The following is a 14,449-nucleotide window of genomic DNA, read 5'->3' as shown; positions in this document are numbered from 1 at the left end:
AGATAATGTTCACGGAAGTAGAAAGGCGAGGTCACCTGTCCCCTATTGCAGACACTCTTCATTACGAGCTGCTTTGTGATGGCCACAATGAGTACGTGATTATGAAGACATGAAAGGGGTGGCACGGTGGGACAGCAGTTAGCACTGCTGCCTCACAGTGCTAGGAACCCAAGTTCAATTCTGGCCTTGTGTGGAGTTTGCATGTTCTCCCTGTGTCTGTGTGGGTTGAGTGTTCTGGTTTCCTCCCACAGACCAAAGATGTGCAGTTTAGATTGATTGGCCATGCTAAATTGTCCCTTAGTGTCAGGGGGATTAGTTGGGTAAATACACGGAGTTACAGGGACAGGACCTGAGTGGGATTGTTGTGGTGTGGGCTCAATGGGCCAAATGGCCTCCTTCTGTACTGCAGGATTCTATGATTCTATGAATAACTTCAGTTGTGAGCTGTTTCCTCACGTGATTCTTTTGTTTCCAGAAACTTGGCAAGTTGGTGATCCGGTTTCTGGAGCGGGATTTACAGCCAGCATGCCAGGTGGCCTGTTTGGGAACAGTGCGCATTCTATCCCGGGACAAGAACAACCTGAGGCCATTCACCACTAGGGGAGCCATGGGGACCCTGGCCAGACACGCTGGAATTGATTATAGTGAAGAATGCGTGGATGGGATGCCTGACTTTGATGTGATAGTCGAGGCTCTGAAATGCCTCTGTAATGTGGTGTTCAACAGCCCCGCAGCGCAGGCCATCGGTGCGGAAAGCTGCATGGTGCTCGGTCTCGCCGAGCGACTCAAACTTTACAACGGGCGGAACCTAACGCACGACATCAAATTCTTTGACTGCCGCCTGCTCTTCCTCCTCACCGCTCTGAGGCTGGACATCCGCAGGCAGCTGGGTCACGAGCTGCGCGGTGTGAGTCTGCTGACCGACGCTCTGGAGAGCACACTGAGTGTCAGGTGGTCAGACATGTACGAGGTGGCCACTGATGGACCCCCTCTGGCCCGTCAGCAAACTGACTGCGCAATGGAAATCCTGAAGATCCTCTTCAACATCACTTTTGACTTGAACAAGAGAGAAGTGGATGAGGTGACTAACTCTTTTTGTTCCTCTCACTCCAATCGTTCCTTCCTAGAAGGTGCTGGAGACTGAGATAAGGGCGAAAATGAATAGTTAAGTAAATTAATACCAGCCAATATAGCTTTATAAAGGCAAGGAAGGGAAGTGGTGTTCCCTAGGCTCAGTATCGGGGACATTGTTCCTCACCATTTACAGAAACCATTTGAATTGGGTGTGAGGATTACAATTTCAAAATGTATGGGAATGCAGTTAATGCAGAGGAGGACCATGACAAAATATAGGAAGATCTTGCAGAATAGCATGTAATTATTAAATGTTTCCAATATGCGTTGGAACGAGCTGGCACATTTTAGCAAGAAGACTAAAGAGACAATGTCTTCTTCAGGAAATAAGAATTTGAGTGGGGTAGAAGAAGCAAAGGATCCAGGGATACAGATACAGAGATCACGAAAAGTAGCAACGCAGGTTAATAAGACCATTTGAACAAGTCAAACCAAGCTCTGGGGTTCATTAACAGAGAAAAAGAATTGAAAGCAGAATTATGTTAAACTTGTATCGAACCTTGGTTAGATCACACTTGTAGTACTGTCCATGGGTGGTGGCACAGTGGTTAGCACTGCTGCCTCACAGCGCCAGGGACCCGAGTTCAATTCCTGGCTTGGGTCATTGTCTGCGTGGAGTTTGCGTGTTCTCCCCATGTCTGTGTGGGTTTCCTCCGGGTGCTCCGGTTTCCTCCCACAGTCCGAAAGACGTGCTGGTTAGGTGCATTGGCTATGCTGCATTCTCACTCAATGTACCTGAACAGAGTGTGGCGACTCGGGGATTTTCACAGTAACCTCATTGCAGTGTTAAAGTAAACCTACTTATGACTCAGAAATAAACTTCTAACTTTAACTTATGGTTCAGGCCTTCAGATTATAAAAGATACATTGGAATTGGAGAAGATGCAAAAAAGGTGTCAGGATGAGACCAGAACTCGGTGATTACACCCATCAGGGATAAAATGAGCAAGTTGATGTTCTTTTCTCTAGAAAAGAGAAGGCTGAGAGGTTACCTAATAGAGACTTTAAAAACTATGAAGATATGTAATTAGCTTGGCACAGAGATGGTGTATCCACTTGTGGCTAAGACCAATATTAGGACGTCATAAGGGAGCATCGATATATGATGGTCACTAATCGGCCTTTTGGCTAAGATCAAGTGTAGAATAAGCATCAGACCAATATCGCAATGCCTTTTCTTATCAGCTTGGATCTTGTTTATCTCTCTTCAGGGACCATGAATTGGTTTCACTGTGAATTTGATTTGGTTTTTGGAGAAAGCAGTGAATGGACTAAAGGTTTTACCCGGTCCATTCTGCACATTAACTTTGTAACTTTAAGAATGGAGTAAAATTTTTTTTAAAATGAGGTCACTAATAAATCCAATCAGCAGTTTGGGAGAAACTTCTTTATTCAGACAATGTGAGAGTGAGGAGCTCATTACCAGAAGGAGTGGTTGAGGTGAATAGTATAGATACATTTTAAGAGGAAGCTAGATAACAAGAGGGAGAAACGAATGAAGGAGAGAGGCTGCTCTTGAGGAGCACAACATGGAGATGAACTTGTTACCTGTTTCTGTGATGTTACATTCTATGTAAATCATGTCTGATGTTGTCCACACAGGGAAGAACTCTCTTGCAATTCCTTGATTTACCTGAATACGCACATAGGACCTTGGTTTAACATCTCATTAAAAGACAGCACTTCAACCGTCCAATGCTCCTTTGGTGCTGACCCTCTGACAGTGCAGCACTCCCTCAGTACTGACCCTCTGACAGTGCAGCACTCCCTCAGTACGGCCCCTCTGACAGTGCAGCACTCCCTCAGTACTGACCCTCTGACCATGCTGTGCTCCCTCAGTACTGACCCTCGGACAGTGCAGCACTCCCTCAGTACTGACCCTCTGACAGCGCAGCACTCCCTCAGTACTGACCCTCTGACAGTGCAGCGCTCCCTCAGTACTGACCCTCTGACAGCGCAGCACTCCCTCAGTACTGACCCTCTGACAGTGCAGCGCTCCCTCAGTACTGACCCTCTGACAGTGCAGCGCTCCCTCAGTACTGCCCCTCTGACAGTGCAGCACTCACTCAGTACTGCCCCTCTGACAGTGCAGCGCTCCCTCAGTACTGACCCTCTGACAGTGCAACGCTCCCTCAGTACTGACCCTCTGACAGTGCAGCGCTCCCTCAGTACTGACCCTCTGACAGTGCAGCGCTCCCTCAGTACTGCCCCTCTGACAGTGCAGCGCTCCCTCAGTACTGACCCTCTGACAGTGCAGCGCTCCCTCAGTACTGACCCTCTGACAGCGCAGCGCTCCCTCAGTACTGCCCCTCTGACAGTGCAGCACTCCCTCACTACTGCCCCTCTGACAGTGCAGCGCTCCCTCTGTACTGTCCCTCTGACAGTGCAGCGCTCCCTCAGTACTGACCCTCTGACAGTGCAGCACCCCCTTAGTACTGACCCTCTGACAGTGCAGCGCTCCCTCAGTACTGACTCTCTGACAGTGCAGCACCCCCTTAGTACTGACCCTCTGACAGTGCAGCGCTCCCTCAGTACTGACCTTCTGACAGTGCAGCGCTCCCTCAGTACTGACCCTCTGACAGTGCAGCGCTCCCTCAGTACTGACCCTCTGACAGTGCAGCGCTCCCTCAGTACTGACCCTCTGACAGCGCAGCGCTCCCTCAGTACTGCCCCTCTGACAGTGCAGCACTCCCTCACTACTGCCCCTCTGACAGTGCAGCGCTCCCTCTGTACTGTCCCTCTGACAGTGCAGCGCTCCCTCAGTACTGACCCTCTGACAGTGCAGCACCCCCTTAGTACTGACCCTCTGACAGTGCAGCGCTCCCTCAGTACTGACTCTCTGACAGTGCAGCACCCCCTTAGTACTGACCCTCTGACAGTGCAGCGCTCCCTCAGTACTGACCTTCTGACAGTGCAGCGCTCCCTCAGTACTGACCCTCTGACAGTGCAGCGCTCCCTCAGTACTGACCCTCTGACAGTGCAGCACTCCCTCAGTACGGCTCCTGCGACCATTCAGCCTATCCAATCCACTGTTCTTTCAATGATTCCCAGGTTTTGAGGCTCCCTCTGGAGATCACTCTACCTGAAGCAGGATCTTTTGACATGGGTCAACCCTTATAGAAGGAGACTGTAATATTTAGAGAGGTGTCGGTTTGGATTGCCGATGTTTGGCTGTGATATAACACATTCCTTGTACTGACAGGAAGATGCTGCTCTCTATCGCCATCTTGTCGCCATCTTGCGACATTGCCTCCTGGTCAAAGCAGATGGCGAGGACAAAACGGAGGAACTGCACAGGTAGGATCAATGATGTGGGGGTCACTGCACTCCCAATCTCCCCCTCCAGCTTGTGACCTTCTGCTGTGTTTACCCTTTTCTGAAACCTCATTGTTATTTTCAAAAAGGGATTCTATGTTTCCTTCAGGCTTTTTTTGTTCATGGAATGTGGGCATCGTTGGCTAGGCCAGCATTTATTGCCCTTTGGGAATGTGGTGGTGAGCTGCCTTTTTGAACCGCTGCAGTCCATGTGGTGTAGGCACACCCACAGTACTGTTAGGGAGGAATTCGAGGATTTTTGACCCAGCAACAGTGAAGGAATGGGGGGGGGGGGGGGGGGGGGGCGGCAGCTTCCAGGTGTTTCCATGCAACTGCTGCCCTTGTCCTTCTTGGTAGTAGCGGTCGTGGGTTTGGAAGGTGCAGTTAACGAACGGAGCATTGGTGAGTTGTTGCAGTGCATCTTGTAGATGGTACACAGTCCTAACCACTGTTCACCGGTGCTGGAGGCACTGAATGTTTTAGTTGGTGGATGGGATGCCAATCAAGCAGGCTGCTTTGTCCTGGATGATGTCAAACCTCTTGAGTGTTGCTGGAGTTGCTCTTGTCCAGGCTGTCAGAGAGTATTCCATCACACTTGTGCCTTTTGATGGTGGCCAGAGTTGGGGAGTTCGGCTGGTGAGATACTCGTAGCAGAACCTCTGATCTGCTCATGTAGCCACAGTGTTTATGTGGCTGGTCCAGTTTAATTTTTGGTCAATGGTAATTTCAGAATGTTGATAGTGGGGGATTTAGCGATGGTAATGCCATAGAATGTCAAGGGGAGATGGTTGGATTCTCTAGTTAGAGATGGTCATTTCCTGGGATTTGTTTGGCATGAATGTTGCTTACCACTTATCAGGCCAAGCCTGAATGTGATGTTGGGGACCTTGGGAGGCTGAGATGGATCATCAGCTTGGCATTTCTGGCAGAAGATTGTTGCGAATGCTTCAGCCTTTTCTTTTGCACAGATGCTCTGGGGTCTCCCATCATTGAGGATGGGGATTTTTGTGGAGCCTCTTCCTCTTGGTAGTTGTTTAATTGTCCACCGTCATTCAGAGCTGGATGTGGCAGAGTTTAGATCTGATCCATTGTTTGTGGGATTGCTTAGTTCTATCTGTTGAATGCTGCTTCTACTGTTTGGCATGCAAGTAGTCCTGTGTTGTGGCTTCACCAGGTTGACACCTCATTTTTAGATATGCCTGGTGCTGCTCCTGGCATGCCCTCCTGCACTCTCCATTGAACCAGGGTTGATCCCCTGGCTTGATGGTAATGGTAGAGTGGGGGATATGCTGGGCCATGAGGTTATGAACTGTGGTTGAAAACAATTCTGCTGCTGATGATAGCCCACCAGCACCTTGTGAATGTCCAGTTTTGAGTTGCTAGAAATCTATTCCATTCAGCACAGTGGTAGTGCCACACAACACAATGAGGGCATTCTTAATGTGAAGATGGAGCTTCGTCCCCAGGAGGACTGTGTAGTGGTTATGCCTACAAATGCTGTCAAGGATAGATGCATCTGCAACAGATAGTACGATGAGGACAAGGTCAAGTGGAATTTATTTCTTTATTCTTTCATGGGATGTGGACATCACTGGCAAGATCAACATTTTGTTGCCCATCCCAATTGCCCTCATTCTGAGTGGCTTGCCTGGCCATTCAGAGGACAGTTAAGACTCACATTGCAGTTGGTCCGAAGTCACCTGTGGGATAGATGAGGTAAGGACAGCCGATTTCCTACCCTAAAGGGGAAGGCATTGATGATAGTTGTCATGGTCACCATTACGAAGACGAGCTTTACAATTCTGGATTTATTAATTCAGCTAAAATTCCACCAGCTGCCTTGGTGAGATTTGAACCCATGTCCCCAGAGCATTATCCTGGGTCTCAGGATTACAAATCCAGTAACGTTACCACAACGCTACCATCCATCCCTCTTTTTCCATCTCTCATTGGTTTCCTCACCACCTGCCTATGGACTTTCTAAAGGTTATTGTTAAGGTGCCATACAATAAACTTGTGATGAGGGTTAGAGTGCATGGGATCAGGGGGCAGGTACCGGAACGATTTGAAAGATGCATGTCAAACAGAAAAACTGTGAATGTCAGTCTTGAAAGCTTCAATTGAGTCCCAGGACCCACAACATTGTGTGAAGAGGTGCTTCCTGACATCACCTCTGAATGACCTAGCTGTAATTTTAAGGTTTTTCCCCCTTTTGTCTGGGATCCCTCACCAGAGAGAATAGTTTCCCTCTATCTACCCCGATTGAACCTCCTTTTAATTTTAAACACATTGATCAATCGCCTACTCAACTTTTTAACCTGATGTAATACAAGCCAGCTTATTTATACAAGCAGACCTCCGTTAAGCTGCACCACAACATCCTTCCCGTTTTAATTCCAGATTTGCTGAGATGAAGGCCTAGAATCTCTTTGTCTTTTTAATTATTTTTGGAACCTGTCTCCTAGTTTTTAATAATTTGTTTACCTGGCACCCTGAGACTTTCTGCTAATCCACAGTCTCTAGTCTCCTACCATGGAAAATACTCCAATCTGTCTTTTTCCGATCCAAACAGGATCCACTTCCCCACATTGAACTCCATCAAGCACTGTTTCACCCACTTATTTAATCTATCAATGTCCCTTTGCAACGTTTTGCTCCAATCTATACCAGTTAATGTGCTCCTAACTTAGTGTCATCAGCAAATTTGAATAAACACCTCTCTGTTCCTTCAACTATGTCACTAATACAGCTGAGGCTACAGTACAGATACCTGTGGGGCCACCTCTGGTCACATCTCAGCAATCAGAGAATATTCACTTTATTCCCACTTTACATCTTCCACTCAGTTACCGACCCATTTCACTATTCCATACACTTTAATTATACCTAATAATCTCTTCGAACCTGTTGAAGGGAGAGATGAACAAACCAGGTAGATCAGTTTATGAAAATTCTGGAAATTGTAGAATCCAAAATCCATGATCAAAGTGTTTAGAAGTGGATCAGCTACTCGGACAGCTGCTATGGATAGACTTTTCAAAATTCCTTCAGGGGATGTCAATTAAGATGTCAGGTCGTGAATGTAGCCCAACCCATCACGCAAACCAGCCTCCCATCCATTAACTCTGTCTACACTTCCCGCTGCCTCGAAAAAGCAGCCAGCATAATTAAGGACCCCACGCACCCCAAACATACTCGCTTCCACCTTCTTCCTTTGGGAAAAAGATACAAAAGTCTGAGGTCACGTACCAACCGGCTCAAGAACAGCTTCTTCCCTGCTGCCATCAGACTTTTGAATGGACTTATCTTGCATTAAGTTGATCGAGCTTACACCCTAGCTATGATTGTAACACTACATTCTGCACTTTCTCGTTTCCTTGTCAGTATAGTGTGCAAGAAACGATACTTTTCACTGTATACTAACGCATGTGACAATAATAAATCAAATCAAAATCAATGTCACCAGCAAAGATAGCATTTATTGCCCATCCTGAATTGCCCTTGCGAAGGTGGTGCCTTGAACCACTGTTCACAGGTTTGATACAACAGAGTGCCTCCAGCCACTTTGGTGCCAGTTAAGTGGTCACCATGTTGCAGAAGGACATCAGTGAACCATTTCTCAAACTGCTAAAACTCCTGTTGTCTGGATTATTAGTCTAGTAACAGAACAACTGCACCACTGGACGCCGATTTATTGAAGTTAAGTTATGTCTGATAAATTTGAGTTTTTTTCAGTTGTGAGCAGTGCCAGGACACAGGAAGGGAAAAGGGTGCAGTATCTATGTGTTTTCAGATTGTTAGGGCGTGATATATAAACTTCTAGAAAAACTCTGGCATGTGAGGAGAATGTTAGCGATGAACAGGAAGCAAGAGTTAGGATAAGGAGGTGTTGCTCATACTAGAGAAGGGTTCAAAATGATGAATCCCCATGGTCAGTGCTAGGAGGGGTGAACCTCCCACCTGTTCCTTCCCCAGCGTCACTGCTGGGATGGGTGAGCCTTATCCCTCACTCCCCTGTGTCAGTGCTGGGATGTTGGAACCTTCCCCCTCACTCCCCTGTGTCAATGCTGGGATGGTGGAACCTTACCCCTCATTCCCCTGTGTCAATGCTGGGATGGGTGAGCTTTATCCCTCACTCCCTTGTGTCAGTGCTGGGATGGGTGAACTGTACTCCTCACTCCCCTGTGTCAGTGCTGGGATGGTGGAATGTTCCCCCTCACTCCCCTGTGTCAGTGCTGGGATGGTGGAACTGTACCCCTCACTCCCCTGTGTCAGTGCTGGGATGGTGGAACTGTACCCCTCACTCCCCTGTGTCAGTGCTGGGATGGTGGAACGTTCCCCCTCACTCCCCTGTGTCAGTGCTGGGATGGTGGAACTGTACCCCTCACTCCCCTGTGTCAGTGCCGGGATGGTGGAACTGTACCCCTCACTCCCCTGTGTCAGTGCCGGGATGGTGGAACCTTCCCCCTCACTCCCCTGTGTCAGTGCCGGGATGGTGGAACTGTACCCCTCACTCCCCTGTGTCAGTGCCGGGATGGTGGAACCTTCCCCCTCATTCCCCCGTGTCAGTGCCGGGATGGTGGAACTGTACCCCTCACTCCCCTGTGTCAGTGCCGGGATGGTGGAACCTTCCCCCTCATTCCCCTGTGTCAGTGCCGGGATGGTGGAACTGTACCCCTTACTCCCCTGTGTCAGTGCTGGGATGGTGGAACCTTCCCCCTCATTCCCCTGTGTCAGTGCCGGGATGGTGGAACTGTACCCCTCACTCCCCTGTGTCAGTGCCGGGATGGTGGAACTGTACCCCTCACTCCCCTGTGTCAGTGCTGGGATGGTGGAACCTTACCCCTCACTCCCCTGTGTCAGTGCCGGGATGGTGGAACCTTCCCCCTCATTCCCCTGTGTCAGTGCCGGGATGGTGGAACTGTACCCCTCACTCCCCTGTGTCAGTGCTGGGATGGTGCAACCTTCCCCCTCATTCCCCTGTGTCAGTGCCGGGATGGTGGAACTGTACCCCTCACTCCCCTGTGTCAGTGCTGGGATGGTGCAACCTTCCCCCTCATTCCCCTGTGTCAGTGCCGGGATGGTGGAACCTTCCCCCTCATTCCCCTGTGTCAGTGCCGGGATGGTGGAACTGTACCCCTCACTCCCCTGTGTCAGTGCTGGGATGGTGGAACCTTCCCCCTCATTCCCCTGTGTCAGTGCCGGGATGGTGGAACTGTACCCCTCACTCCCCTGTGTCAGTGCTGAGCTTATTTTAATTCTTGGTATAAATCAGTGCTTATTTGGTATTTGGCGCTGGGAGAACATTCTCTGAATTTGCGAACAACACGTAAAAAGCAAGTTTGATGGCGAAGAAAAGTGTAAAACGCTGCAGAAAAATACAGCGAATTGGTGGAACGTAGGTGCCAGATTATGTTTAATGTTGAAGTGTTAAATTTTGAGAAGAATAATAAATACTGGGAGAGAAGCAATCAATAGAAAAGACACCGCAGGCTGAAGATGAAAGAGAAACCTAGGGTTCAAGTAGAGAATTCCCTGAAAGTGTAATTGCTGATGGATAAAGTTATAAAGAATGTTGGGCTCTCTGAGTAAGGGCATGGTGCACACGAGGTAATTATGAATTTGTATATGACTCTATGTGACTCGGCCCGGTGGCACAGTGGTTAGCACTGCTGCCTCACAGCGCCAGGGAACTGGGTTCGATTCCCGGATTGGGTCACTGTCTGTGTGGAGTTTGCACATTCACCCCGTGTCTGCGTGGGTTTCCTCCGGGTGCTCCAGTTTCCTCCCAAGTTCTGAAAGACGTGCTGGTTAGGGTGCATTGGCCATGCTAAATTCTCCCTCAGTGCACCCGAACAGGCGCCTGAGTGTGGCGACAAGGGGATTTTCACAGTAACTTCATTGCAGTGTTAATGTAAGCCTACTTGTGACACCAATAAATAAACTTTAAAACTTTACTTTAACTATGACTATTAAATGGGATTAGTATAGATTGGTATTTGATGGTGGGCACAGATATGGTGCTGTATGACTCTATATATAAGGCAATGTTTGGGCCGCTGTTGGACAGTGGATACGGGTTTGAGCCCCGTTATAGAAACCAGGTTGAAGCCAGGGAGTGGGATCAGTGTAGATTCAACAGGATGATGATATCTTGAAGTTAGATGGAACCTCAGACTCCTGACTCTGGGAAATCAAGGATGAACTATCATTGAGTGTGGTGTTAAAGTGCGCAACATGTCTGTCCATATCTGTGTGTTATAAAATAGTAGGAATTCCATGCGACTTCATTTATGAGTTAAGAACAAAGAAAATGACAGCACAGGATCAGGCCCTTCGGCCCTCCAAGCCTGCACCGACCATGCTGCCCCGACTGAACGAAGTTCTGCAATCTCATTGGTCAGGATGAATTGACTCCTGCTCATGTGCTTGTTTTTAAACTGCCTGCAATTTTTCTAACTTTAGAGAATCCCAGGGTAATGAACGGAGATGCTGCAGTTTATTCCAGGAGTCGCATTGCTCCCTCGGTGGCAGGTTTCAGGCAGTTGATATTTCTCTCAGTCCCAGGGTGATGTAACCGGGTCTCTCCCTTAGGCATTCGGCACATGAATATACTTTCCTCTGAAACTTTGCAGCCAAATATGTTTGTGTTGTGTTCCTATTATTAGATTATTTTAACCTGTTGCAAACCAGTTCTAAAATGAATGGGTAAAAACTTGCTAAGTAACAGTGACCAGTGTACAAGTACGGGTATGAGAGTGAGGAACGTGCAAGATTATGCCACTGGTCAAATATAGATCCTTTGATGATTACTGCTACCTAGAATCGAACAGAACAATGGAGGCCATTCAGCCCACTGTGCCTGTGCCATCGCTTTGAAATTCATCCCAATCCCTCTGCACTTTCCCTATATCGCTGTAAACAATGCTTCCTGCAAGTAACCTGACGATCAGTCCTACTGAAAGCTAATCATAGGGTCATTTCTCACCACATCCACACAGGGTATTGTTTACAATAATCCTGCAAAGAAAGTCCACCCTTCAAAACACCTTGAGATGCAAACTGCACACTTGGAAAGGGCCAAGCTGGGGTGATGATAAATTGGGTAGATACTAATCCGAGTGTATGTGAGAAAGGGGCATGCGGGCGAGTGTGTGTAATGAGTGTAGTGTGTAGTGTGCACTGGGTATGTGTGCGCGTACATGTGTGTTGAGAGTGGCCGCACGTGAGAACCAGGTATGCAACCGTGTGCCGGAGCTGGGTGCACCCGTGTGTGCTCGCAAGAGAAGCGTGTGCACATGCACGTGACATCTGGGTGTGCAACAGTGTGTGTGTGTGTGCATGAGTCTGTGTGCGAGAGCAGGCTCCAAGCTGGGCTTGTGCACACGAGAGTGTGTGTTTGTTGGGCTTGTGGGTGAAAGCAGGGTTTGAGCTGAGTGTGCAGTCCTCCCACCTGTTTCCTGTTTATTTCGACAGTCACACGGTGAACCTGCTGGGGAATCTGCCACTGATGTGTTTGGATGTCCTGCTCACTCCCAGAGTGCAGCTGGGTTCCGTCGAGTATCTGGGGATGAACATGGATGCTGTCAATGTGCTCCTGGAATTCTTGGAGAAAAGATTGGATCGGGTGAGCCTCGGAATGTCGAGATAATCGAAACCTTGGTAGTAAGAAAAAGTAGAACATCTTTTAAAAGTTGTGAAACTGTTGATGTGAAGGGAGACTTGCGTGCACTTGTAGAAGGAATACAAAATGTTGTTATTCTGGTACAAGCAAGCAATTGGGAAAGCAAATGGGATATTGGCCTTTATTGCAGGTACATTGGAGTACAAGAATAAAGAATTCTGGCTGTAGTTGAACAGAGTTTGTTGAGATCACATCTGGAATACTGAGTGCAGTTTGGTCTCCATATTTAAGGAAGGATATACTTACATTGGAAGGGTGCAGCGAAAGCTCTCTGGTTTGGTCCCTGTGATGAGAGGGTTATCCTATGTAAATTGGGTCTGAATTCTCTGGAGTTTAGAATAATGAGAGCTGACCTCATTGAAACCTGCAAGATTCTCGCGATCACAGGGAGGTGAGTAGCATAGATGGATTTAAGGGAAACTAGATAAACACATAAGGGATGAACACTAGCATGGACCAGTTGGACCAAGTAGCCTCTTTCTGCGCAGTAGGCTGTGTAAATTACTGGCAAGAACAGCAATTCCTAAAAGAATTCTCAAGCCTGAAACAGTCAGAGTCCAGTTTGAATAGGCAAGTGGCAAAGGGATAGTTTCTGAGGTGACCCCCACAAGCTCTCGCTACCTTGTGAATCTTAGCAAGAGGCAAGCACTTCAGGAGGGAAGAGCAGTGAGGTGGAAGGACGGATATTTTATCAGGAGCTGCAAGGTGTAGAGAGAGCTCAGACATAAGGCAAAGCTTCACCTGAATAGCTGATATTGGGAGTTGGTCAGACAATCCCTGATGGTGGTGAATCTCTCAGTGAGTGTGAACAACATTCCTCCCTGAATCACCAAGGATTTCTCTTCCCTACAGGGTCACAAGCTGAGGGAGACACTGACCCCTGCTCTCAACCTGCTCACAGAGAGTGCCCGGGTACACCGCGAAACCAGAAAATTCCTCCGCATGCGGGTAAGATTTCCTTTGGACAGTAAATTCATGACGCGGTTGCTGTTTGTGACCCTGCCGCGACTCTCACCCTGCCGCGTCCTGACCCTGCCGTGCCCGCGCTTTCACAGCCACCATCTGACCACACATGCCCTGACGTCAGTACACTTTGACCCTGACTGCGACCTGCACTGTCACTTCATGCTGCTCCATAAACAGAAGCCTCGTTAAAAAGACTCCATTTATGTCATTCAGGGCAAAGGTTTCTGTTGTTGTTACACAAACGTGTGCGTGTGTCATTTATGTGCACAACCCATGTTGTGTGTGACCCTTGCATGGCATGTGGCATGTATATAATGTGTTGCATGTGTGTGTTTGCTGCTGACTGATGCAGTTCCCTTCTGGCTCGGTTGCTGACTGGGTGGCCTGTGTAATTTGTGCTCTGAGCATTTACAGCTGGGATTTTCTTTGACCCCCCCTCCAGGTCCTCCCTCCGCTCCGTGATGTTCAAACACGACCTGAGGTGGGGAACTTACTCCGGAACAAACTGGTCCGACTGATGACTCACATCGACACGGATCTCAAACACTGTGCTGCTGAGTTTCTCTTTGTCCTGTGTAAGGAAAGTGGTAAGAGTCGCAGTGCCTCTGATTTTCCTCATGTACTTGCCTAGGCTGGTTTACAAGATTAAGCATGATCTATTTGACTAAAGTATTTGATCAGGCAGTTAGACAGAAACTATTCCCTTTGGTCAATGAATCCAGACAAAAGGGGGCATAACCTTAATTGGAGCCTGGCCCTTCAGAAGTGATGTTGTGTAGCATTTTGTCACACACAGGGTAGTGGAAATCTGGAACACTCTCCGAAAAAGCTGTAGGTGACTGGGGGCTCAATAGAGCTTCCAAGACTGAGATTGATAGATATTTCTCTGGTTAGGGTATTATAGAATGGTTGCAATATAGAGATTCAGCCCACTGTGACTCTGCTGGCCCTCTGTAAGAGCTACTCAACTGGTCCCATTCCCCCAACCTCTCCGATAGCCCTGCAAATCTTCTCCCTTTTGAAAGCCATGATTGAATTTGCCTCCACGACACTCTCAGGCAGTGCGTTCCAAATCCTAACCACTTGCTGTGCAAAGATGTTGTCCTAAGTTCTTTGGCCATTCACCTTGTAATCGGTGTCCTCTGGAATGGTTTCTCCCCATCCACTCCATCCAGACCCCTCATGGCTTTTCAACATTGTTACCAAATCTCCTCTCAACCTTCTCTAAGGAGAACAGCCCAGCTTTGCCAATCTATCCATGTAACTGAACTCCCCTTATCTCTGGAATTATCCTCATAAATTTTCTTGTCACCTCTCTCTAATGTCTTCTTATCCTTCCTGAAGCGCGGT

At 48.1% G+C, this 14,449-nt stretch overlaps 1 protein-coding gene across 2 annotated transcripts in view; it reads left to right on the top strand.

The window, feature by feature from the left end:
• LOC144498915 (chaperone Ric-8A-like) overlaps window positions 1–14,449 on the top strand; it is a 43,627-nt gene that overhangs the window by 17,849 nt on the left and 11,329 nt on the right. For both annotated transcript variants that reach the window (XM_078220816.1, XM_078220815.1), the window contains exons 3-7: window positions 476–1,081; window positions 4,337–4,431; window positions 11,926–12,076; window positions 12,986–13,081; window positions 13,542–13,686. In XM_078220816.1, the coding sequence (XP_078076942.1) occupies window positions 476–1,081; window positions 4,337–4,431; window positions 11,926–12,076; window positions 12,986–13,081; window positions 13,542–13,686 (1,093 nt within the window). The remainder of the gene's footprint in view (window positions 1–475; window positions 1,082–4,336; window positions 4,432–11,925; window positions 12,077–12,985; window positions 13,082–13,541; window positions 13,687–14,449) is intronic.

The sequence above is a fragment of the Mustelus asterias genome, chromosome 9 (assembly GCF_964213995.1).
Source record: "Mustelus asterias chromosome 9, sMusAst1.hap1.1, whole genome shotgun sequence".
Classification (NCBI taxonomy): Eukaryota; Metazoa; Chordata; class Chondrichthyes; order Carcharhiniformes; family Triakidae; genus Mustelus; species Mustelus asterias.
This window is presented reverse-complemented; position numbering and strand designations above follow the sequence as displayed.